This window comes from Hemicordylus capensis, chromosome 4 (assembly GCF_027244095.1).
Source record: "Hemicordylus capensis ecotype Gifberg chromosome 4, rHemCap1.1.pri, whole genome shotgun sequence".
Classification (NCBI taxonomy): Eukaryota; Metazoa; Chordata; class Lepidosauria; order Squamata; family Cordylidae; genus Hemicordylus; species Hemicordylus capensis.
Genome location: NC_069660.1, coordinates 143,541,555 through 143,569,196, shown reverse-complemented (window position 1 = coordinate 143,569,196; position 27,642 = coordinate 143,541,555). Strand labels below are relative to the sequence as shown.

Sequence of the window (27,642 nt, the reverse complement as noted above, 5' to 3'; positions counted from 1 at the left end):
TAGGCCCATCGTTGTCATGGCCACTATGAACTCATGGGCTGCTCTGGACAAATTGCTCGAAGTGGACATTGAAGTCCCCCATCACCATAAGCCTGGGAGACTGCAATCCCAAGTCCGGACCAAGTCATTCAGCTCAGTTATTGGCTCTGTTGGGCAACAGGGTGATCAGTCACCAGCAGAAGTCTCCAGTCTATCCGTGGTCCCCCAACTTAAGTATACACATTTGATATGACAGGGATCCTGGTAAGGGAGATGTTGTTCTTGTAGCTATTAGCTGTGGTATTGGCTCCCCAGTTAGGATAGCACACTTGCACTGGCCCTGTGTGGCTAGAGCTTGGTCTTCAGCTTTTTCCCTTCTGATGGTAGCGTCTGCAAATATGGGAGAGAATGATTGAAATGCTTATACTCGCCATGGAAAAGACTGTGGTGCTTTATGTCCCTAACACCGCTGTGGTGTTCTGCTTGTTACTGTAGTCCTACATCTCCACACCAGCCACACCCATGGACTTACCCTCTCTTTTCTTGTCCTCTCCCAGTCTGTTTTCTAAAAAAGTTAATTTGTTTGTGGAAACCTGAAACTTTGAACTATGAAATTACTTTAAATTATATACTTAAGCATACAATTTACATAAAGCTTTATCACAGATTGCACACAACTTCAATTGCTTTCCTTTATTCTCTTATACAGTATCTATTGGCAGTTACATATAAAGAGATGGGTTTTTAATTTATTTTTTGGTCCCAGGAGGACGTACTCCTTATTTACTTTATTCAAGTAACTTTTTGCAATTCTACCATCTCTCCTCTTCTACTTGCCAAAATAGTCTTCATTGGTATATTGGCTAATATGTATAGCCAGTTGGCAACTTGATGTCAATATGACAACCACATAAACTACTGTGTGCCTGAGGCTTGTAGCCAAGTACCTGCCTATTCTTTCTGCTGACTGTCCACTTGCTGAATGCAAGCTGCTGTAGCTCTGCAGTGTTGTGGTTTTTTCCTGCCTGGAAAGCAGTGTGACATGGCCGCTGTATACTATATCCTCAGTCAATCTTGCATCTGCTTGTGAACTGATGTTGTGATGAGACTTTGAAATATAAGGGTCTAAACCATATGAATGCCACGAGAGCAAAAACAATCTGGCAGCAGAATCAATCTAGTTTAGAACTCCACAATTTCATTTTTTCTTCCTAACTGCATTCTCCATGCATCTTGACTGAGAACTATTATTTGGGGAGGAGATGCTTCCCAGCTTGTTAGTCTCCCGAAATCAGCAAGTAGTCCATTCGTGCAACTGAGGAAAATCCAGCATTCTAAAAATTTTAAACAAGAATGTCTCACTCTCTTTTCATGTGAGTCTTAACATGCCTTTTGAGGAATGACTATCTCTCCAGCTTCCCCCCCCAGCCTTGGGCTATCCAGTCTGCTGATGCCTTCTAGAAAGGGGAGGGATGATAATGACTGACATTTAGAATCAATCCTGCAAGGATGCAACAGCATTTTCCATTACACAGAGGGCACACAATTTTTCAGGACTCCCCCCCCCAAAAAATAGGCTGTTTCTGCCTCCCAAAATGTGTCCCTGATTGTCCCATAATCTTCAAACATATTTTCAAAAAAGAGAGGACTGCCAGAGAGAAGGAGATAATCACTGAAGATCATACCGCCCCCGCCCCCAATGTAATGGAAAATGTGGTGTCAACATGATGTAAACCGCCGTGAGCCATTTTGGAGGGGCAGTATATAAATCAAATAAATAAATAATAGTAATGAATGTTTATCTAGATGTCAACCAATGAGCACTTGGTGTGTTGAGAGAAGAAATAGCCAGATTTGGACATTTCAGGTGATGAGTAAACAGAATTATGTGTATAAATGTTGAGCCTTGATCATTGTGGGTGTGGGGGGAGATAGAGGGGGATGCATACACCCAGATCAGGCCAGTAATGCTGGAACTGGATTCGGACCATGGATTGGCACACATGTTCACCTTTCTCTCTTTCCGTCTTACAAAGGGATGTCCCCAGCTCACTTGACCTGGGTTTGGTGGTGATCAATGCTGATTTACAATTTTAAAAATTATTATTTTGTTTAACATATTTTTATACCGCCCAAAACTTGCGTCTCTGGGCAGTTTACAACGAAGCAAAATCAATAACAGAGAAGTTAAAACATTACAACAATTTAAAATGTTATAACAGTATTTTGAAGCAATGTTAAAACTATTAAAACAATATTTAATTAAAAGCCTGGGTGAACAGATGCATCCTTAAAGTCTTTTAAGAAGTAGTCAGAGATGGGGTGGCTCTTATTTCAGCAGGGAGCGCTCCTAATGCGAGTGAAAACTAGTTAAGCTTCTAAACTTTGGGTCCTCAAACATGTGCTTAGGTGTGTAACTGTTCATTTTAACCTGGATTTGCAACAGTTGCATACAACACTGAGCTTCGGTTGGAAGGCAGGAAGAATTTGAATTCAGGGTGCTGGGAGAAATGATATGTATAATCCTGCCCCTTAAACTGTAGTTCCAACTGAGTTTGGACATAGAACGGAATATAACTCATTGGATTTGTGGCACTCGCAATCTTGAACGATTGAGACAGGAAATACATGTAAAACAGCCAATTCAATTGCTGTAGCTAAAACCAAATCGATAGTAAGACTCTCTTACTTTTGCTGACATAACTGGCTACCAAAACTGAATGTGAATAGAAAGGTTTGTGGGGGGAAACTCAGGATCTGATTTGGAAACCCCAGAGACTGGTGAATACCACACTATGACTGCTCCACTATTGGGCGCGTCTGGTGTCTATGCTTTGATCTTGCTGGACCCCAAAATGTCAAATGCAGTCCATGTGGTGCATCTGAGAGAGGTGGCTTTAGATGGAAATGACCCTTTTAGGATTGGAATCCAAAAGCAAATGTATACACAGATGTGTGCACATCGCTAAATGCAGATTTTTCTTTCTTTGTGAGTAGACACCAGGAATGGTGGGAAATGGTTTTCTTTCTCTTGAGGTGCAACTTATTCCAGTACCAATACAAATTTTCTTTCACACTGGCAAGTGGTAAACACAAAGTGAGCAAGCCTTGAAGCTTCAGTGTTTGCCAGAATAGATGACAGTCTTGCCACCAGTGTTCTCTCTAATTTTTTTCATTGGTGTGCACAATGAAATTTGTTCTGGGCAGCAGTATCAAGGCAGTGTGTCCGCATGTTTATTCAGAGGGGGACCATCCTGATTCTGTCTGAGCGGGATCTAAAATTAACTAAGCGGACATTAAAAAAAACCTTGTGTGCGGGCATGTGCGCATGCCTTAAGAGGAACACTGTAATCATTTTTATTGATAACTGAATGTATTTTTGGAGAGAAGGCTGGACTGCTCTTGTTGGATTTTATGATTATCATAGGAGTTTGAAATAATGGCTGGTTCAGGTATGCTGGCAGTGATAGTTTAGGATTGTAAGACCATATTCCATAGAGATCTTATGAGGTCCTTGCTATAATCTCCATGTGCCAGAGTGGTGTAGTGGTTAGATTGCTGGACTAGGACCGGGGAGACCCGAGTTCAAATCCCCATTCAGCCATGAAACTAGCTGGGTGACTCTGGGCCAGTCACTTCTCTCTCAGCCTAGCCTACTTCACAGGGTTGTTGTGAAAGAGAAATTTAAGTATGTAGTACACCGCTCCAGGCTCCTTGTAGGAATAGCGGGATATAAATGTAATAATAATAATAATAATAATTCATGTTGGTTACATATCCTAGTTGCTACATATGATGCAACCATTGTGTATCAAAAGGCGTGAACAGTTCCTAGAATAGATGGTTTAAAATGTTGGCAGTCACTTAAAAAGCTTAAGCCAGATTTGTGGAAAAAGGCTTGACTGCAGAGTGGTCGGCTTGCCATGTTCTTCTCACTGCAGTTACTAGCAAAATGCTTACCAAATGGTGGGAATGTGCACTAAAATGTAACTATGTATATTGGCGGTATCTGGGTGGGTAGGTAGGTGCTACTTGCCTTTTGTATACATGCCCACATTAATTCTTGAGCTCCCATTTCTGGTCATGTTGAGAATTGCTGCTTGGTTGTTAGTCATGGAAACAGGCCTGAGATTAGGGTGGTGATTGGAGTAATGCCCACTGATGTCACAAAGGCACTGTGAAGGCTTCCTATGGCAGGAATACACGCTTAGGCGATCTTAGGGAAGGGGCATGGGGTGGGTGGAAGGTGCTGGCAGCCAATGATGTTATGACATAGGCGAGGGAGCTTAGAGGTGGCGGGGAAAGTAGGGAGAACATACCATGTAGTTAGCTCTTCAAATTACCTAGAACTTGGAACCTACAAGAGTCATAATGACGCACGAGACAATTTTGCATGCTGGCCATCTGCGGCTAGAAGTGGTTCTTGGTGCTTGCACACACTCTCTCTCGCTCATCATAGCTTATCTCTCCTTTGACGTGTTGGCCTCTGAAAACTTTTCTTCTTCTTTACTCATCTCCCCTGTCCCGGTGTTTCTCAAAATGCCTAGTTACCCTATATAGCTAATATTCACTGTTTCTTTTGCATTCTATATCCATTCTTTCTTATGTTCACATACTATATTATATACTATATGCATTCATATCTTCTTGTTTTTCTTCAGATGGTGCACCTGCCAACCTGCAGGTATTAGTTAGGCATGGAGAATCAGGAGGCTAAGATTGCCCCCACACTGCCAATGGGCTTCCAAGGGGGAGGTTGTCTTTGTAGTTTGCCCATTATGACTTGGTCTGAATTCTTAGTTTTGAACACTAATAATAAGTGTTGCGGACAGCAACACTTCAAATAACCGTTAGTGAACCAGCAACTTTTTTTTAGTGTCATTTTAACCTTGTTTCCTTGCGGTGTCTGGCAGTGTGAGAGTTCAAAGAGAACTTCTTTCTCAAAGGAGTTTCTATAGTAGCTAATAATGCAAGACACATGAATTCTCCAATGGCCACCCTTACTGTAAAGGTGTTGAGTTGCCTTTTAAGATGCTGAGCTGTTTTAAGTTTGCTTTGTAGGTTATAGCTCAAAGCTCTCTAAGGAATACAGTATAAAAGAATAATCTCTTTTGTTTTCCTGACGGACTATTCTCTGTCTGGCCACTAGGTGGTAGCCTTGTACCATGTCTGCGAAATATTTAGCCTGAAGAATAAATTTGCGATCTGGGAGAGTCAGTGTGGGCAAAGGCTGATTTCCCTGCTGTTCGCTCATTCAGACTACAAATTTCAGTAATGTTTTAAAGTGTCTAATGTTATGAATTATGAGTTGCATGAACATTTAAATCAAGGTGATTTAAATACATGATTTAAACCACCAAGAAAAGTGACAAATATAAATCATTGATTTAAATCAAGTTTCTCACTCATATTTATCTTTTTTCTGAACCAGCTTCCTGGAAATAAACAGAAATCGAACTCAAGATTTGAAGTGGGGTTCAGTTTTCTGTTTATCGCAAGTAAGTTGGTTAGAATAAACCAAGATTGGTCAGTTTGGAAGTCATGTCTGACATTGGCTTGTGTTTCTGCAGTCAGAAGTAGAGTTCTTCAGTGCCTCGCACAGTCAGGGGCGTGGGGAGCATCACGTCTGAAGCTCAGGGACATTGCATGGAATGAAGAGTCGACCGTGGTTCTGCATGACATCTGAAGCAACCCATAGTCTTTAACTGGATTGTCTTGTGTTAAACTCGTATTTCAATTTAAGGGTTTAAAAACACACACATATGCATACACACACACACACACACCCCTGGACTTTAAAACAGAGAGAGAGGTGCCAGAGTTCATGCCTTCCTGGGGTGTTCACTCTTACTCTTAATCTGAGTTTTGTGTAACGAACGGTGTCTTTCCAGAGTGAAGAACGTTCTCTTTGTGACACGTAGGAAGCTGCCTTCTACTGAATCAGACCATTGGTCTGTTAAGCTCAGTATTGTCGACAGGGCTACAGGCCACCGCCAGCCTCAAAGGCAGGATACCTCTGAGTACCAGTTGCGGGGGAGTAACAGCAGGAGAGTGGGCACGCCCTCAACTCCTGCCTGTGCACTCCCCAGGGGCATCTGGTGGGCCACTGTGTGAAACAGGATGCTGGACTAGATGGGCCTTGGGCCTGATCCAGCAGGGCTGTTCTTATGACACTGACTGGCAGCAGCTTCTTCAAGGTTTTAGGCAGTGCCTTTTCCAGCCCTACCTGGAGATGCCAGGGAATGAACCTGAAACTTTCTGCATGCAGAGTAGGTACTCCATGACCGGGCTACAGCCCCCTCCCCTAGAGCCTTCTGTCCTATATCTGATGGGTTCTGGAAATAGATTCTAGGATGAGCTCATGTGTTCTGGGCCAAAACTTCTGAGGGTGTACCTCATGTAAGGGTTTCTTCCTATGTGCCTTATTTCATTATTGGTACGGTCATCGCAGCATCACGCCGTTCTGTATCAAGTTTAAAGCGGCTCTGAAATCTCCATGCCCACTATTGCACAACTCTGCATGTGCATGGGGAGGAGCCTCCTGTGACACCGAAAATAAGTCCTGGAGAGCTGGGGGATCCTCAAAGCAGATCCAGTCCCGTCCCCCCCGCTCTAGGAGCCAGACAGTGGGCACTTGGCTTACTAGAATTAGTGGTGGACATTGTGGAGGGGGAGGGCAAACGAGCTTCTCTTATTCCCTTTACAAGTAACAGGGGTGTAACTACTATTAGGCAAGGGGAGGCGGCTGCCTGGGGGCCCCCACGCCTTGAGGGGTCCCCCAGAGGCAAGTCACATGTGAAGTGTGTGTGTGTGTATCAGCGAGGGGCCCATTTTAAAATTTTGTCTCTGGGCCCACTCCAGCCTTGTTACGTCCCTGACAAGTAACACATTTAGAATAGAACCAGGGCTACAAATACATAATTTATTAAATAACTACCTCTGAATATCCTGGTCTAGGTGCCATGGCTCCCTGTGCAAATCTCCATCTGGATGCTACCCTTGCTATAGAAGCCCACCATTTCTGGAGAGTTCTGGCTAAATTAGTTCACCTTTAGCAGATTTAGAATTTGAAGCATCTTAAGCACCTGTACTAGAAAGCAAATCCCATTGAACTTGGTAGAACTGACTTGTGAGTAAACAAGCTTTGGACTGTGGTGTTTAATGTTAAAAGCTGTTTACTTGGGGATCTAACAATTGTGTGTGGTGTTGGGGATGGGATGGGAGAGAGGAAACAAGCATATTATCATATTTTATAAAGTAGTGTTTTCCTGACTTGCTTGGGTGCTTTGAAGTGTTTGTAATTTAAAAACTTCTAAATTAATTGTCCTTGCATTTCACATTGAGGACTTCAAATGGCTTATATGTAATACTGTTTTACTCTACAGTTTTTTAATATTGAAATGTGATAATGCAGAGTAAATGAGGCCTGAAATTTGTTCTGCAAAACATCATCTGAACACTTTTAGTATAGAAGGCTGCAATTATGGAGAATTCTGTTAGGAGGAGTCTTGAGAAAGGGGGCTAACTGAGATTCTGTTCATCCAAAATACTGTTGTTTTTTTTCTTTCAGTTTTCTAAAATTTTACACTAGAAAACTGAAGCAAGTTGGTAGAAAAGAAGGAGCATCTCTTGTTGTGCTCTTGGAAGGCTCAGTAGAATCCCAAAGCACTCAAAATCCCATTTATGCAAGTTGGTTTCTAACTTTCATATTTGTGGGAAATTGTGGTGATTGTGTGTCAGGGAAGCTGCAGGGCAAATAAGTCATAAAAACTAACTCACTCTTCAGATTTCCATGTTGTAAGTTGGGGCCAATACCTTTGGAGTGTTGGACTTGAGGAGAACGTTATGTGGTTAAAAACTACAGAATAAGCAACATGAGCATGTTGTAACGTCTCTCTGCCTCCATGGGTTTCTCCCATCCAGGTCAGCTGTTACAGCCAATGTGACAAGGTCAAGGATATGGCGATGTTGCTGCACTGTCTCCTTACCATGGCTAAATAGGCTGTTCCAGAGTAGGAACCATTACACTTGTTGCAGCAGATAAAATCCAGCTGACTTACCAGCCTGCCAGTACCCTTTGACTCATGTCTAATGTCCACCAGAGTTGTAGTCAAGAACAAGATGTTTTATCCCCGTGTCAGTGAGTGCTTTGAAAACAAACAAACCTGTGGCTACATTTGTAAAATACATCAATTTTCATAGCAAATTACTGTATAATAAATCTCATGTACCTGAACCCAACAACAGCTCAGCTCTACATTCAGCTCTGGATTAATTAGTCCAAATAATTGCTGCAACTTAGTTTTGAAATCACTGGAGTGTGGATTAGCGTTGCTGTGTAACAAATGGACACGTACTGAGAAAGTAGAAAGGTGCTATTATCTTACCCATTTTTTGAATGAAATAGCAACATGAGTTGAGTAACCAATTTGCATCTCATTGTGCACAATCACCTCTTCCATTTGCTCTTAGTCTCAAGTAAAAAGACATATTTAATGTGTCTGCCCCTTGAATGCATTGATAGTGACCATGCAACATAATCAAGACTGTGAATGCGCTGTGGAGAATATGATGTTGAACACCCAAATTTATTCTTTGAAAGTTTCAATTTCCAGAGGTGGGAGTCAGGATGTTGCTGTCCTGCATAATTACACCTCACTATGACAAGCAGAGTAACAACTTACACAGAATTGTCATGTGATTGTGTCTTCCATGAGATTCCATAGAAAAATGTAACAATGAGCTGGGAATTACTTTTCAAAAGTCCAAATTCTGATATTAAGAAAATGAAAAGTTTTTCCTAATGCATTCTGCATATTTTGGATATCGCTTTGACTGCAGAATTGCGAAACTGCCCAAAGTGAAATTTTGTTGACAAACTTTTGAGTGTCAGGCAGATGACAAAGGTAGTAGTGGTGGAGGCTGAGAGCTCATGTGGAACAGAGGCCCTCAGTATGGGTTAACAAATTGCACTTCTTGTTTTTAGCCTCATTGCTAGCATAACCACTACATGCATCTCTAGATCTCCGGCTTAATTTCTTGGCACCTGTATGTAGACTACAGTTGCTTTCCAGGACTTAATGATGTAGAGAATATGTGTGTAATTCAGTTTTAGCAAAAGTTTGAGTTCTGCAATCCGCCCCCCAACAATAGGACCTTGGTTGTACTAGATCAGTGTTGCTCAAACTTTTGAAACTAGGGCACAATTTTTTAAAAAGATGAAAATTGGCAGGAGGCTTCATTTTAACACTCAATGGCTGACATTCTGACGAATGAAGTGCACATGCTTTGAGCCTCTGTGGGCAGCAATGTGTTTCTGATCTTACAGTATGCTTCCGGAGTGTAGCAGCAGTCAGAAGTCTTAGGGTTCTGGAGCAACAGTGTGCATGCTAAGTGACTGGGGGAATTCCAGGAGGGCTTCCGCCATTAATCAGGATGTCAGCCATGTAGCTTCCAGAATGGTGGACAGGCATCTTCCTCGTAAATGCAGGACCACCTCTCTAATAAATATTGCCATAGGCCCTCCCTTTTGTGCAGTCAGTGTGTGCTTAGGGCTAAGACTGTGTTTTCCTGCTAATACTGATGTTTCAGGTATTCTCCTACAATTGTTAACAAGTGCAGGTTGCATTGGGTAATCCCGTTCCTTGGGATGTGGTCACTTTCCACATATTGGCAAAAGGAGGAGGGGAAACTACGTTAGGCCTTTCCACTTCAAGGGGCACGGAATAGTGGATGTGTTCAGCGTAGTAGGTTAGTTTTTTCACTTCCCCTCCTCTTGCATTACACTAGTTTGGGAGTTAACATTTTAAACAAACTGATACGTGTAAGTTGATATGCTTGGGCCATCTGTTGGCATATTTGTGTTCCTTACTGATCATTGCCTCATTCCAGGTATAATTGTCTGGAGCAGATGCTTATTTCTTGCATGTAAAAATGCCCAGGCATAACAGATGGACATTGTGGTGCATGTGTGGTGCTACTACAGTAGCATATTCAGCTGAACAAATACAAACAACAGCTTCTCGGCCTACGGGCCACGGAACATGTTGGCCTGCCAGAAGCTGCTCAAACCGCATGAAGCTCAGTTTTATTGTAAAATTATATCATAAAGGCAGCCAAGGAGATTTTTCCTCTTTATACATTGCAAGTCCAAATTGCTTGACATTTCCAAGTTGTCCCTCAAGTGGCCAATTCTGTTGTATTGATTCTGAAGTGTAAGGATTAACAACCAGGTTTGAAGTCCTGTCTGTAGACTCCATATTTGATGTGTACAACTATCTAAAAATCAAAGTTACTTCAACAACCTGCTATGAGATTAACCAAGCATGACTTCCAGAAGAGCTGATCTTTTTCTGTTCTTAAATATTTTCCCCCAGACATAATGCACCTTTACTCTCCAATTAACAATGCAGCTCATTGCCATTGTATGACCTACTGTTTCAAGCAGTCTAAGACAGGTATCAAAAATATCTATTTAGATGTTTGTAGCTGCTATTTCCTCCCTCCCCCCACCCCTATTTGCTCTAATCTAAAAGGTCTGCTGAAAGTCAGCCTTCTGTAGTGAGGATCAGTGTGGGGAGAAGGGATGGATTTCTGGTTTTATTGCTGGCTGCTGTTGATAGTTCGAGTGAAGCTAATTATTCAACTTCTTAACCTTCTTTATTCCATGGTTGACGCTAGAGATTCTCTGTGTGACCTTGAGGTGCACAGGTGGGCTGAGCACAATTTCAAGACTTTTTCCTGACAGTGGGTTGGTCCCCAATCTTCCAAACCATGATTTTAAGTATCAAGAACATGTTATGTGCTCCTGTGCTCCCTTGTCCCCTCAGATTCAATTGGTTGCTTCCTGTTCAGCACAAAATAGTTTGCTGCTAAATCTAAACAAAAGTGATTTGTGCAAGTCCTGCAAAAACCAACTAGACTGTGATTTGCAATTCTGAATTGGAAGGCAAGCATAAAACATAGTTTGCCATAGCATCTGAACTAAGAAATTATTATTTGTAACTATGTGAATCTGCGTCTGGCAGTGAAGGGAGCACATGAGCCTGACAGAGTAGATAAAATTGGATTTTTAAATTGAAACCGGGTTTCAATCAGATTTTTTTAAAAAATACTAAATTTCCAATTCTTGTGTTAAAAAAATGGTTAAAATTTAAATCTTACCACAAACATGCTACGCCGACACTTCGTTTCTTAAAAATGGATTGATGACTCGCTATCACTTTGAGTTACCTACCAATTCACTCATTTCAGCTGCATCACATGGAAATAGCTCTTGCCTGTCTAGCAGTGCCCAGCAACTATCAGTTCTTGCTTTTTGACTTTTCTGTGCTTTCTGTTTCTATTCCTTAGTCTGTTTTTTCATGTGCAAAGGTGCAGGCTGCATAATAGGGCAGTGGGTTTTTGGTGGGGCGGGGCCAAGTCAGTGGAATTAAGACAGAGACCCAATATAGGAAAGAAAGTGAAATAGAAAAACAGTGAGGGAATGAAAAGTAAGGCATTATTCAATACACAGCCTTCGGCATTACTGCCAGTCTTGCTACTGGAAAAACCACCATAGTTTCTGGACGTAGGAAACAACATATCTGAGAATATTTTGAAAAAATATTTTTCCTTGGTAAAAAAAATGGAAAATGTATTGAGTGTAAGCAGTGCAGCAAAGAGAGATGCAAGGCAGCTTGACCAAGGTAATGAGAATCATATCCATTACATTAAAAAGAAATGGGTATCATTTCCTAAATTAATAAAAATCAAATTATCTAAAAAATTACAAGAAGTATACTCTCCAAGATGTTGTAAATGCTCTGTTGACCTGTAAGTTAACATGTTTTAGTGATCAGATTTGTACCATTGGTTAAGAACAATGTTCCCTCTAAGGTGTGTGCACATGTGCACAATCACAAGTTTTTGGGTGTCCCACTCAATTTTAGATCCCACTCAGGTTGAATCAGGCCCCACTCTGAATGCATGTGCGCGCATACTGCTTCAGTACTGCTGCCCAGAACAAAATACATTCCACACACACGTAAAAAATTAGAGAGAACACTGGTTAAGAAGTATGTGAAGAACTATCAGTGGGAAACTTAATTCAAATCAGTGATTTAAATTGAGTTTTCTTCTTGTTGTTGATTTAAATCAGTCCGTCCTGGAGTCTGAGACCTGCTTGTGCAATGCCAAGCTATTGGCACATGAGCTGGCTCAGAGAAGATTGAGGATACTACAGTAAAAAATGAACTAGAAGTTGCTGTGTAAGGTTCACCTAAGGATTTAGGCAAGCCACACTCTTCCCACCTCCTCAAATTATGTAGTATGGACATAATGCTGCCTGACTTTATAGGGTTGTTGTAAGGATTACAGATTATGCATGTGAATGACTAAGATTGTGCTGATCAGGCTCGAATACTAAGACTTGTAGTCCCAATAACCACTTGTTCTGTTTTTCTGAGCTTGGACTCAATGCTGTCACCATCATTGCTGAAGGAAAAGAAGAGTTTGATGTGCCTCCTAATTAGAGAACTGAGATCTGACTTCACAATAATCAAGAACTGCCTGGATTTAATTTGTATTGGTGGGTGGGGGTGTTTCTGGGCACATTTAAGAGACCAGAGCTGCTTGTTATATGTTTTTATATTTAAAAGGTGGTTGTTCTCAGCCTTGGCTCCATGTACTGATCTTCTTGTTGCCACACTAGAGTTTCATTCACACCTTTATCAGAGGCCTTGCTGAGTTCCTGAAGCAATTTATTGAAATACTATTAGGTTAAAGCAATGAGATGCTAAGTTCTAAATATTTTCTGCTGGGGTGTATTCCTCCAAAAAGAGCAGCAAACAAATCTGTGTTCCAAGAAAGTAGAAGCATTTAGATGAACTGTAGAACAAACATGCATGAATACCTTGGGCTGATGCGCTCTTTCATTACTTTCTGTCTCTACTGCAGTGAACTTCAAATCCTGGTTTAGTAGCAAACATTCTGATAAACCCAGATTTTAGGGGGTCACGATATCAAAAAGTTTGAGAACCCCTGTCATAATGCATTTTGTGAAAATGCCCCCAGTGTGTTCTTTGGGCATTTAAAGCCACGCGGTTGTAGAGGTTTGCCTTGGAATGCATTTGCAGGAGAGAACAGAAAATGCTTCAGCTGAGCAAGCTAGCAAATGATCCTGTTCAGTAAGAATAAATGAAAAGGTCAAGACAAGTAAAACGCAAATTATTTATTATAACAGAGGCTGGTTATGTTCACATTGCGTTAATATGTTAATTGAGGGCTTCATGCGGTAAAATATTCATTGAATGTGTGAACAGTTTGAAAGCGTTAACAGCTTGTAAGTATTCAGTAGTTAATCATAGACTTGAAATCTTCATGCATTCAGTGTTACAGCATGATCAACTATCGCTTCCTTACTGCAAGATGTATCTGTTAATAGAACATATGCAATTTATGGCTGAAAAGGAACTCTGGGTGGATGATATGGAGCAGAGATGTTAGAGCGGATGGAAAGGATTGTATAACTGTATTTTTATAACTTCCATTTGAGGGAAGGGTGGGGGTATATGCCTGTAGTGTGTTAGATTGTGTTGCCTTATGCTGTTGGGATAGAACATCTTGGTTGTCATTGGTTAGCAGTCCCTTCACTTCGTGTGGTGGTGGTGGTGGTGGTTCTTCTGCCCACCCAAAATTTCCCTGGCATTTTCAGTTAAAGGATTTCTGATAGTGGGACTGGGAAGGACCTCTGCCTGAGAGCTTGGGGAACTGCTGCCAATCACAATACAGGAGAAACCTGTTATTTGCGGGGGATCCGTTCTGCATGGGGTGGGGGGAGATGGCGAATCTGCGAATAATGGGGAATTAAAGTGAATGAAAATGGGGGGAGGGGTTAGGTTCCCACACTGCCCAAAATTGCCCCACAAATGGGCCAAATAAAGTACCCTACTATGCTCCACTGCCTTCATGGAGTCTGAAGATGCCACCCCAAGGAGTCCAAAGATGTGAAAATTGGCCAAAAATAGCTTTTTGGGCCACTGGTTTTTTGGAAGAAATGAGCCATAAAATGGCTCCCGAAGTCAAAACGGTAGCCAGAAATGACCTTTGAGGTCATTTCTGACCACTTGTGGATACATGGATTTAACTCTTTTTCTGTCCACCCCCCCCATCCCCACCTCATGTACACAGAGGTGGGGTGTCTATTACTCGATAACAGATATGTTAAGCTGTGGGTGCTGGACCCGCGATTGATGAGGTTCTCCTGTAGGCAGTTCTGGACCTGATAGTTTGACTTGCTATAAGAATGTACCTAGTTCTGTCTGAAATACATTACTTATGGAGATAACACAATCAAAACAACCCGGGGAAATAGAATGCTGGCTCCCTAAACTAGTTAACTGAGAGCCAGTATTGGGAACCCGTGCTCCCATCCCTTGAGCAAATTCCTCTCCTTACCCCTTTCATCACTGCAACACAGTTAGCAACACCAGCAGTACCCAGAGTTGGCGAGTTTACGCAGAGTCTGAAATGGTGGTTTGAGAGGAGTTTCAGCTGTGGGTTAAGGGAAACACTGACTAGTGTCCCCTGCAGTGCTGACAAATTTCTTAAGATTTTAAAGTGGTGGAGGAATTGGCTCCAGGAATAGGAGAGTGCACGTACCCCCAAGGCTAGCTGTGGTCAGAAGCGAGTTGGCATTTTCCCTAAGTCTAGAGAAGCTCAAATGTACAGAGCAGTTTTTAAGAACATCACCTCTTGTTCACTGGAGTTCTGTCAGATGAATTGCAGGTTTTGTATTGCTTTCATTGTCATTGCTAGCTGCTTCTGAAGACTGCTTTCCTGATCTGACAGGAATGAGATGCTTAATTTTTAATGGAATATTCTGATCTGGAGCTGTCGCAGCAAGTGATCCTGTGTTGCACTCGTGTAGTTTTAAAACCATTTTTCTGGCACAGTGAACAAAACTAAATGTGATATGCAAGGTACATTAACAAAGTACACAGCACATTAGAGAGCCTCTTTGTGTGCATATGTACTTATGGTATGTGTCTGTTTTTAATGCTTTAATGTTTCCATAATGAATAGGGGAGAGCCACTTTGCATTAGAAATGTTTTGGAGGGAACTCTGCTACTGAATACATTCATTATTGCTTAGAATTATCAGTAATGGAGGACATCTGTTGTGTACATATGCCATTCAACATGAAGTGCATCTTGAGGGTTGATGTAAATTAAGTATGTGCCTCTTAAAAAATGACTGATATTAGCATTTCATATGCATCTCTTAAACAGTATAACACAGTTTAGTTATGCTACCTCACTTTGAGCACTTTAAATAGGGGAAACGGTGCAGATTTTCCCCTGACATGGATCATGGATTATGAAATCTGAGAACTAGCAGTGGATTATGAGGTTAAGAACTAGCAATGTGTGGCGGAAAAACCTCATGTAAAGCAAGGTATTTTAAGTGTACAAGTGGTATGAACGGTTCAAAACAGTCACACAAATGTAATAGATAAACATTGACCTGGTAGACGGGTATATAAATGCGGAGCATAATTAGCTACACTCTTTGCCAAGAACATGTTTATCTGATGGAGGGGGGGAAATGTCAGTTACTAGAATAAATGTGTCGAGATAGGTAGTTATATTGAAAAACAGTATTGGAATAAATGGCTTTGATGCTGTACTTAAATTCTTCGTCAACATCATCATTATTTTACATTTTATATCTCGCTCTTCCTCCAAGGAGCCCAGAGTGGTGTACTACATACTTAAGTTTCTCCTCACAACAACCCTGTGAAGTAGGTTAGGCTGAGAGAGAAGTGACTGGCCCAGAGTCACCCAGCAAGTATCATGGCTGAATGGGGATGTGAACCTGGGTCTCCCTGGTCCTAGTCCAGCACTCTAACCACTACACCACGCTGGCTCTATTATTGATTCCCTATCATATAAACAACTTTGACAGTTGACATTAGTATCAAGTGTACCACAACATAAAATTTAATGATTAATAAATAATTAATTAAAATTCACTTTTAAAAAACATGTTTTTAGAAGCTTTTCTTCCAAAAAAAGAACTCAGAATGGGCGTACTGTGTAAGCACTGGGAGCAAAGAGAAATTCAGGTGAAATGCTATCGTGCTTTATATAGGATTTTCCACCACTCATTCATTGCTAGTCTGATTAATAAACCATTGGTTTATATAAGATCATTGATTGCTTTTGAGTGCAGTGGGGCCTTTTGGACATAAGGAATACTCAGCATCCCCCACTCTCCCTCTTATGGATCAAGACCCCAAATGGCCAGAATATAGTCTGGTCCAAAGCTGTACAACTTTGGCCCTCCAACTGTTTTTAGACTACAACTTCCATGATACAGTGGACAGTAGGGATTATGGGAGGGCCAGAGTTGTGCAGCCCTGCTCTAGTAAGAGAACATTTGACTTGTGAATCTCTAACTGCTTATTCATTCCAGTCAGAACTTCTTCCCAGCATTTTTGGGCGGTTTACAAAACAATAAAAACAGCCAATAAAAGATTAAAACATTTCAACAATTAAAATTAAAAAGTTAAAACTATTAAAACACAATTAAAACAGTATCTAATTAAAAGGCTGGGTGAACAAATGCATCTTGACTGCCCTTTTAAAAGTTGTAAGAGATGGGAGGCTCTCATTTCACCAGGAAGTGTGTTTCAAAGCCTCGGGGCAGCAGTGGAGAAGGCCCATCCCTGAGTAGCCACCGGACGAACTGATGGCAACTGCAGACGAACCTCTCCCGATGATCTCAATGGGAGGTATGGTTCATAGCGAAGATGACGTTCTCTTAAATACCCAGGGCCCAAGTTGTTTAGGACTTTGTAGGTTATAACCAAAACCTTGTACTCTGCCCGGAAACTTACCGGCGGCCAGTGTAGATGTTTTAAGATAGGAGTGATACGTTCTCTCCGAGATAACCCAGAGACCAATCTGGCTGCCGCATTCTGGACTAACTGCAGTTTCCGGACTATGTACAAAGGCAGCCCCACATAGAGCGCATTGCAGTAGTCGAGTCTGGAGGTGACCAGCAGATGTTCTGAGGTCATTTATCTCAATAAATGGACGCAGCTGGCATATAAGCCGAAGCTGATACAAGGCACCTCTGGCCACTGCCTCAACCTTGGACACCAAGGAGAGTTTTGTGTCCAGAAGCAGCCCAGACTGCATACCTGTTCCTTCTGGGGGAAGTGTGACCCCATCCAGAACAGGCAGATCAAAATCATTTCCCGAGTTCCGACCCTGCACAATAAGTACCTCCGTCTTATCTGGATTCAGTCTCAGTTTGTTATCTCTCATCCAGTCCATCACTGCCTCCAGGCAGGCATTTAGGGAGGTTATGCCTTCTCCTGTTGATGTTGACATGGAGAAATAGATTTGGGTGTCATCAGCATACTGATAACACCCTTCACCAAATCTCCTGATGATCTCTACCAGCGGTTTCATGTAGATGTTAAACAACAACGGAGACAATATGGAGCCCTGAGGGACACCATACCGAAGTTTAGTTTTTGAAGAACAGTCCTTGAGAGGCACAATCTGGAATCTGCCCGAGAGATAAGTGTGGAACCACCGCAAAGCAGTGCTTCCCACCCCCACCCCCCTCAGACGCTCCAGACGGATACTATGGTTGATAGTATTGAAAGCTGCCGAGAGGTCCAAAAGGACCAACAGAGTCACACTTCCTCTGTCAATTCCCGATTGGAGATCATCCATCAGGCCGACCAAGACAGTCTCCACCCCATAGCCCACCTGAAAGCTGGTCTGAAACGGGTGTAGATAATCAGTTTCATCCAAGACTGCCTGGAGTTGGGAGGCGACCATCCTCTCAATTACCTTGCCCAGCCACAGAAGGTTGGAGACAGGCCTATAGTTGCTCAACTCTGAGGAATCCAGGGCAGGCTTCTTCAGAAGTGGTCTAATAATAGCCTTCTTAAGACAAGGAGGCATCCTGCCCTTGCTCAGAAAAGCATTTATGATCTCTACCAGGCCTTCTACAATAACCTCCCTGCCAGATAGTATTAGCCACGTCAGGCAAGGGTCAAGAGAACAGGTGGTAGGCCACATCGCTCCAAGCAGCTTGTCCACATCCTCACGAGTCACAAACTGAAACTGATCCAGCCTAACCACATAAGAGGAGTCGCTGGACACCTCCGATTCAGACACTGCAGTAATTGTGCGGTCTAAATCCAAGTTGGCCCGAATACGAGAGATTTTATCCACAAAGAAATCATTGTGAGATGTGTGCAGCTGCCCTGCTTCCTTCGGTGTGGAAATTGTTTCCCTTTATGAGATCAAAACAAAAATAAACCTTGAGTCATGAAGGCCTTACAGAAGCGAGACAGATGCAGGAGAAGAAAACTAGATCAGCAATATTGGTAACAGACTTCTGGCATGAGTTTTGTCTCCTCTTTTGTAAACACTTAAATTTGATATCATTTTGGGGAACCACTGCCACAGACAGTCAAATCGAAATTTTGTACAAGCCTTGTGCACCATTATCAGTACAGTAAACTGAAAGTTCAGATACTGGGTATATATGGTTGGCTGAGTAACCAATGAGACAGAACTAATCTGTGGGACTATGATTAAATGCATCACAATAAGAATCTTTTGTATCTCTACCATTCCTGCAATGGAACTATGATTGTTGCAATACTCCTACTCCATTCAAGAGGCACTAGGAAGTTCAAGTTCAGCGTTTGAAGAATATAATCTGTACTGCTAGGCCCTCAGTTTAAAGGTGGATGCAATATGGCTTTAAGCTCTTGTTTCACAATTTGGGTGCTTATAGCTCAATTTAAATTGTGTACCTACCAAAAATTATTAAGTTCTCTTTTTCTCTTCACACACCTGGGAAGCAGAAGTTTTTGAAGTTGGGAGTTAGGGCTAGATGTTGCCTCAGCAACCTAACCTCTTATTTTTGTCTTGATTTATCTCCAGTAGTTTGTCATGAGTGATGATAACATGTTGTGAGTGTATAGGTTCACTGAATTGTGAGGATATAATTTGAAGTGAGCAAATCTCTTTAATGGTGATTGTAAAATGCAGATATTTCAAAGTTAATTACAGAGAGTGTGTTTTCGTGCTTTTGGTTGAATTCACAGAAAGGTGTTAGTAGGGTGAGAGAAACATGGTTGCAAGACACTATGGCAGGGCTTGACAAATCCCAGGTGGCAGGAAGCCATGATGCCTAGAAATTTACCCATTACATCTAGAGCATATTCAGAGATTGTTGTATAATGATCTTTTTGTCTCAGGCTGCCCCGTTTCTGTTCTGAGTGAACATCCTGTTCTAAGTAAAAGTAAGTATGTTTTGTTCTAAGGGGGAAAAGGGACGCTCATTTATCCTCCCCCTCCACAATTTCCATCACTATGTTCAATAGTTTTGTCAAGTGTCCATTGTTTACCTCCTAAATCTTGTTCCAAAGAAAATCTGTCAAGGTCTGCATTATAAAACTTGTGTGCCCAAGAAGTACCAGGAATTGAACTGTGTAGCTGCCTTTTCATCTGCATGTATAAACTGACAAAAAGGAAGGTGCCAAAAGAAATTTTTGGCACTTAAATCACTTGCTGTTTTATATTTTCTGCAACTTGAAGGCTCTCTCTTTCTTTTAGTAGCCTTGTTCCAAGTCACTAGCTCAGCTCCTCTATGGTGCTCAATAGGGCCCCTTCCCCAACATTGCGACTCTGGAACTTGTACAATCTAAATTCCTGAGGGCAGCACTCCAAGTAGAGAGATGTGTCTCCAGTACCGCTCTGCGCCTGGAGATAGGCTTGATCAAGTTGGAGGCTAGGGTGTGGGTGGTCATTCTCTGTTATTGGCTCAGACTATCCTTTTGCCCAATTGGTCTTGCCCCCCTAACCCTACACAATGATTACCAATCTAGCTGGATTCAGACAATTGAGACAAAAGTAGGTACTCTGGGCCTTCCCACCCTTGACCTTGCTCAGCATGGGCTACCATCAGGCAAAAGCAATCATCAAGCAGTGCATTATAGACATTGAGCGCCAAACTGATCTCAGCAGATCAGAGTTCCAAAATTCCATATCAGTGACGGGCTTAGATATTCTGCCTTGCCAGCAGCATACCTCACCCAACTGTAGGTTCCAAACCACAGAACGGTGTTCACTTTGGCTCGCTGTCATGGCCTCCCTTCAGGGGTGCTAGAAGGCCATTATAGAAGGACCTCTTTTGCAGAACGACTATTCCCCTGTGGCCTAGGGCAGATTGAAACTACTGAGCATGTTCTTCTCTAATGCTTGTTCTATAGAGACATTTGCGCCTCCCTCATCCTTCCATTGCTAAGCAAGTATCCAGGTTGTCCAAGCCAATTCTACATCTCTTTGTTACTCTCTAAGCCTGCCATCACATATAGCGTCGCCAGGTACTGTGCGGTTGCAATCAGCATTCGTCGCTGGATGACAGGCAGTGAGTCCTATCAGCCTTAATCTGATTCTCTGTGACTCTGGGCAGGTCCTGCAATTGTTTACTTGCCTCCCTTTTTACTATTCCTTATAACCTTTATTGGGCTGTTTTCCCGTTTTATTACTCAGGCTTTTATATATTTCTGTCTCCTCGTGTCTTTTAACTTTATTACATCTGTTTTTATGCCCACCCCCTTTTTATGCATTTCATGCATTTTTATGACTTTTACTATTTCTCAGGCTTTTAGGCCCTCATGCTTTTGGATGTAATATCTACTACTTTTAGTATTTTTAGTCCTTTTAATATTAATATGTACCACTTTATAAGTAATCACTTCTTATCTTATCTTACTTTTAACATGTAATAGCCCTTATACTTTATGCTGGTCTATGACCATAATAAAGATTGATTGATTGAGTAACCTTGTAGTTGTAGATGGAGAATGGTAATGTGCTTAAGCCCTTAAAATGTAAATACTTGGGTCTGTTTCTTGAATCTTGTTCCATAAGAGATGAGGCACCTTGATCCAGCGGGGTCCACACACATACAAAGAGCTCACTGTGGATTAGCAGTGTGTGCAGTGGCAGGTTGGATGAATCATTCTAGTATGAACACAGAGTTGCTACAGACAGTACCATGAGTGAGAGAAACCGGACACTCAAAGGCCCATAAGTGTGGGGAAGCCAATCACTAGAGTTGGTATGTGGTGCTTGAAGTGGCTTCATTAGGACTTGGCAGTTGATAAGTAGTCTTTTATCACTTACTCTCTGAAAATGTATTAGCTGCTAAGGAATAACTGAAGCTATGAGTTGTAATGCTTGGGAGTGCTCCTGGAGCCAAAGCTCTCCCTGGTTTCTTAGGTTGAGGAGTGCTTTTTATCAGTTTCAGCTGATACCTCAGCTACATCCATTTCTAGAGGTGAATGGCCTTAAACAGAAGTACACGTGCTGGTAACCACCAGACTTGACTACTGTAATATGCTGTACATGTGGCTGCCTTTGTACATAAGCCAGAAACTACCATTGGTACAGAATGCGGCAGCCAGATTGGTCTCTGGGACAACATGAAGGGACCATACAACACAGGTTTTGAAAGAACTGCACTGGTTGCCGATATTTTTCTGGGTGAAATACAAAGTGCTGGTTATCACCTATGAAGCTCTTAACGGCTTGGGTCCAGGATATTTTAGAGAGCGCCTCCTTTGTCATGAATCCTCCCACCTTTTACGATCTTCTGGAAAGAAGATCCAAATTATGGTTGCCCCAAGCTTGTCTCGTGGTGACTCAGGACTGGGCTTTCGTTGTGGTTGCCCCAGGGCTTTGGAATACAGGTGAAACTCGAAAAATTAGAATATCGTGCAAAAGTTCATTAATTTCAGTAATGCAAATTAAAAGGTGAAACTGATATATGAGACAGACGCATTGCATGCAAAGCGAGATAAGTCAAGCCTTAATTTGTTATAATTGTGATGATCATGGCGTAGAGCTCATAAGAATCCCCAATCCCAGAAAATTAGAATATTGTGAAAAGGTTCAACAGTCTAGGCTCCAGGTGTCCCACTCCAATCAGCAAATCAATCCATAACACCTGCAAAGGGTTCCTGAGCCTTTAAATGGTCTCTCAGTCTGGTTCATTAGGAATCACAATCATGGGAAAGACTGCTGACTTGACAGTTGTGCAGAAAACCATCATTGACACCCTCCATAAGGAGGGAAAGCCTCAAAAGGTAATTGCAAAAGAAGTTGGATGTTCCCAAAGTGCTGTATCAAAGCACATCAATAGAAAGTTATGTGGAAGGGAAAAGTGTGGAAGAAAAAGGTGCACAAGCAGCAGGGATGACCGCAGCCTGGAGAGGATTTTCAGGAAAAGGCCATTCAAAAGTGTTGGGGACTTTCACAAGGAGTGGACTGAGGCTGGAGTTAGTGCATCAAGAGCCACCACACACAGACGGATCCTGGACATGGGCTTCAAATGTCATATTCCTCTTGTCAAGCCGCTCCTGAACAACAAACAACGTCAGAAGCGTCTTACCTGGGCTCAAGAAAAAAAGAACTGGTCTGTTGCTCAGTGGTCCAAAGTCCTCTTTTCTGATGAGAGCAACTTTTGCATCTCATTTGGAAACCAAGGACCCAGAGTCTGGAGGAAGAATGGAGAGGCACACAATGCAAGATGCTTGAAGTCCAGTGTGAAGTTTCCACAGTCTGTGTTGATTTGGGGAGCCATGTCATCTGCTGGTGTTGGTCCACTGTGCTTCATTAAGTCCAGGGTCAACGCAGCCATCTATCAGGAGATTTTGGAGCACTTCATGCTTCCTTCCACAGATGAGCTGTATGGGGATGCTGACTTCATTTTCCAGCAGGACTTGGCACCTGCCCACACTGCCAAAAGTACCAAAACCTGGTTCCATGACCATGGGATTACTGTGCTTGATTGGCCAGCAAACTCGCCTGACCTGACCCCATAGAGAATCTATGGGGCATTGCCAAGAGAAGGATGAGAGACATGAGACCAAACAATGCAGAAGAGCTGAAGGCCGCAATTGACGCATCCTGGTCTTCCATAACACCTCAGCAGTACCACAGGCTGATAGCATCCATGCCACGCCGCATTGAGGCAGTAATTGCTGCAAAAGGGGCCCAAACCAAGTACTGAATACATATGCATGCTTATACTTTTCAGAGGTCCGATATTGTTCTATTTACAATCCTTGTTTTATTGGTTTCATGTAATATTCTAATTTTCTGAGATTGTGGATTTGGGGTTTTCATGAGCTGTACGCCATGATCATCACAATTATAACAAATTAAGGCTTGACTTATCTCGCTTTGCATGTAATGCGTCTATCTCATATATCAGTTTCACCTTTTAATTTGCATTACTGAAATTAATGAACTTTTGCACAATATTCTAATTTTTCAAGTTTCACCTGTATGCTCCCTGCTGAAATAAGAGCATCTCCTTCACTGTTCATTTTCAGGAAGGCCCTCAAGATATTCCTGTTCTTGAAAGCTTTTAATTAGAATTTTAATAATTTTAATAATTTGTTTTATATTGCTTTTATAATGTTTTATGTATCTTAACCTTTGGTTTTTAATGTTGGGATTTGTATACCGCCTAGATAGTTGCATATCAGGCGGTATAAAAATAGGATAATTAAATAATAAATAATGTGAAAATGGCAGAGAAGTTCCAACAGCTTTGTCAGGTGCATATCTGCCTCCATCTCAAAAGTGTAACTTTTAGCTACACTTTGTAGTGCTGAGGGAGTATTGCATTAATTGTGGTATATAATATAAATTTGAAAATAATTTGCCAACCAGTGGTACCTGAAACAATGTACAACAGATAAAATAGGACAACTAAGTATAAGTAGCACATATTAGTAAAACTAAAACTTTGTGTGTTCTAGAACTTTGCCAAGAATATTTTTGCAATTCTTCAGTCGGTCAAAGCTAGAGAAGAAGGCCGTGCACCTGAACAAAGACCAGCACCAAATACTGCACCAGTGGTGAGTACCTTAAAATCTGCGGTAGAGAATAGCCTGATTATCATGGTTCCTTTTAGAGAGGCTATTGGAATGGTGTGGGACTAGCTAGACTATGGATAAGTGATTTCCGCACCATTTCAGTAACATGTGAATCAAACCTGAGAGAGAGCATGGAACTAATCAGTCAACCTTGTGGCAAAAAAGTCCTTCGTTAGTCTTATGAATTTGAGTGCTGCAATGGTTTGCAGTTGAAAGCATGCATACATGTAGCTAAGTTTCACTAAGTCGGCGTGTTTTATTATTAAGTAAATGCATTTGGAACTGAGTTGTGCAGAATAACTACAAACTTGGATGCGGGGGGGGGGGGGGAGAGAAGAAGCATATTCTAAATGCACTTCAAAAATGCTGCCAAACTAATGGGGCACTAAATTCCAATTCATCCGTCTTTTGCATGGGCAATTTATTCTGTTTCAGTCCTTCAGGACTCTGTGTCTGAAGTGTCCCATCCATCCATACTTTATAAATGTCAATGCTAAAGTGGCCCTTGCAGTTTTGATCTTGCCATTACATATAGCTACAAAATGGGTGGGGGTTTCTCTCTCATGGCATGGGTTCAGGTCTCTTGGAAGTAGCTCCTGCAACAATAACTTATGAATTGAGCCTTAGGCAATACACTGTAATATTACACTAGTCTGTTAACATATGGACTTCAGAAAGTAGTGGCATAAATTATTTGACCATTGCTTATGGTTTATCCTGGGAGATGTTTGGATTTTCAGTTAACAAGAAGAGTAGCCAGTTTTGTAGTTTCTGCCATCAGGATATGTGGCAAGCTGATATGGTTTTGTATGGAATTATTCTGAGTCCATCATAATTTTTCCTGCCCTGTGACTTGTTAGATAGATTATTCTAGCATCCAGCGTTTGAGCTTTCTTTCTTTCTTTTTTATGGCTATGGCTAAACAACCAGATTGAGAAAGTAGTGGTATAAATTTTCAAGGCAAATTGGGTTTAAAATGAGATACCCCTGAATTTATCTAAATAAACTAACATCAGACTGATTTTTCACTAGCATAAATGCTATTTCCCTAGTGTAAGAATGTAGTGCACAAATGTGTGAAGAAGTTAACCTTTGTCACAGATTGGTTCTTGTGCTAGCGTATACAATGTTCAACCTCTTGAACAAGCCCGTGTATGTGGAAACAGGAAATTCTCTTCAGAATGCGTTTGAATTGTTCCTCTTCTGCTAGTGGCAGTGTAACTTTGTGGAGTATCAAAATAGTAAAAATTCCTTTTTTTGAACGCCACTGTGAATGCTACCCATAAAGTAATTTCTCACCTCTATTATTAGCTGACAGATACTGCAATCCAAGTGTGTGTATTTGTATTGACAACCATCAGCATGCCACATAGATTTTTCTTTCCCCTTTGGTTTAGGATCCCACTTTACGGAACAAGCAGCCTATTCCAGCTGCCTACAACAGATACGATCAGGAAAGGTTTAAAGGAAAGGAAGGTAAGTTTACCTGTGTTAATCACTGTCAATTCTGTATTTAACAACAATGACTGAAGAAATCGCTCGCTTATAAATCCCTGGAGTTGGCATTATTGAACATGAACATAAGTGCAAGAAAGAGCAATAAATACTAATCATAAAATATTTAACCATTTAAGAAGCAGATTGCAACATAACAGTTTTCTTTCTGTTATGAAATTGGTTCAGTTTGAGCCATTGGAAGTATATTAAAGCCTCATTTCTTAAGGCTTTCTTAGCATCTTCTCATGCTTGTTGTCAACATAAACCAGCTGCTTTTTGTGGTGAAGATGTAAGTTTTTAGAATTCACTTTAGCCACATTGTGGTTTCAGATGTGTCATCTTGATCATTGCTGATAGTACTGATCAACTTGCAAGCTTTGCTAACAATCAGTTCTTGAGCAACTGCCTCTTCTTTAAATCAGCTATGTGGAAAAGCTGCTATACTAATGTGCTGTAGTCCTGCTTTTCTGTTCACCAGAAGTCTGGTTTACTGATCAGTTGTGTCCCAGGGTATTTTGGTCAATTAAATTTATTGGGAAGAGGTGTGTGTTGTGTTTTTGTTGAAAGTGTGTTTTGGAAGGCATAAGAACAAAGCAGGTGTGCATGTGTGCGTATACACGTTCCAGATACCACTCTAGTTTGTTGTTCTATTTGGTAGCCACAGCTTGGAAAGAGTGTGCATGCTGTTTGATAGAATCTAGGAAAGCAAAGGTGAATAATTTTGAGTAGTTTTCCTTAAAGGTCCTGAAATGAAAAGGTGGTTGGTTTTAAAACTGCATTTTTTAAAATGAAAACTGTTTGCTGATTTTTCATTTGGCATCTAAGTTATGCTCAAAGAGGCTTAGTTTTTCCACACTCCTGTGCGGAAATAATTTGGTGTCCTCAGAGTTTTTTAATTTATTGTTTAATTTATACACCACTTTTCATTAAAATAATACCAAAGCATTTTACAGTATAATTTGAAAAATCCACAATTAAAAGTACGAAGAACTTTTATTTTATTTTATTTTATTTTATTTTATTTTATTTTATTTTATTTTAAAAATAACATATCTCTATTCAAGAGTTTTTAAAAGTATATAATATAAGAATAAAACACACAACATGGAGCACATGAATACATCTCCCTTTCTTATGACTGATATGTCCTAATAGAGCCTATTTCACACACAGCTATCTAAAGACCTAACCACTTTGCCAAAGGAATGTATTTGTATTGCAGATTTCCGTGTTTAGTAGGTAAAAATCAGATGGGCACACAGAGCTACAAACTTTGCCGTTGCAGCACTAGTACATGTCAGTTCTGCCTCATCACTTCATCTTCTTGATCTTTCAGAAATAGGCCAAGACTATTCTAATCTGTAGCATCTTTGAGGAGGCTGAATAGGAATTAGTGCAGAAATAATGTGATTTGTCTGCACCCATTATGCTTACCAAGGATCACTCTTAATCAGGATTTTAAATGAGTTTCAAACTCCAGTCTCCTGTTAGGGTGAACTCTCATCATCACTCATAACATGGTTAAGACTGGCAGAGAGAATTCAGGCTTAAGAGGAAGTGAGGAGAGTATGCAGTCCCACAGGTAGTTCCATGTTGCTTACCAATAATGAAGCAATAGGCTTCGTTAGATCTGCACTAGTGCTAACTAGCTGCATGTTTAGCTGCTGTATTTCACTGTTAGGTATTAGATTTTTTTAATCCAACATCCTGTAACTTCATGATGTTTTGTTTACTTGTTCATGTGGGACTGAGGGCCGGGGCAGAGTATATATTTTTGTGGCTGTTTTAGAAGCGGAAGCTGTTGTATTAGATAGCTTCTGTTGCTGAGTTTGGGGTGAGATTAGTCTACCATGGGTTGAGGCTTGTCTGTAGATGGGGTGATGCAGGGCATGTACCCTGATAATGTGGTGACTCTTACAGTGGTGGCGGGGAATAGAAGAAGTAATGTTGGCAGGTCAGGGCATTACAGTAGAAGGGAAATCAGAAATCTAATACCTATTCCCCCTTCTGGCTAACCTGCCAGCTCTTTGACTTCAGGGAGCAGTGCCAATACCCACAGAGCCTCATGGTGCTTCTTTGTAATGCCGGGAAGGTCCAGAATAAATCAGAAATAATTCATGATCTGATTATGGATGGGCCAATCTGTTATGTATCAGAGAGTTGATTGTGGAAGGCTGGTGGCCTAATCTGGTTCCAG

The 27,642-nt window shown here is 41.4% G+C and overlaps 1 protein-coding gene across 1 annotated transcript in view; it reads left to right on the top strand.

Moving 5' to 3' along the window:
- The window catches only part of CDC73 (cell division cycle 73), a 182,574-nt gene that overhangs the window by 21,728 nt on the left and 133,204 nt on the right, over positions 1-27,642 (top strand). Inside the window, exons 8-9 of the mRNA XM_053313544.1 lie at positions 23,832-23,930; positions 25,346-25,424. Of these exons, the coding sequence (XP_053169519.1) occupies positions 23,832-23,930; positions 25,346-25,424 (178 nt within the window). The remainder of the gene's footprint in view (positions 1-23,831; positions 23,931-25,345; positions 25,425-27,642) is intronic.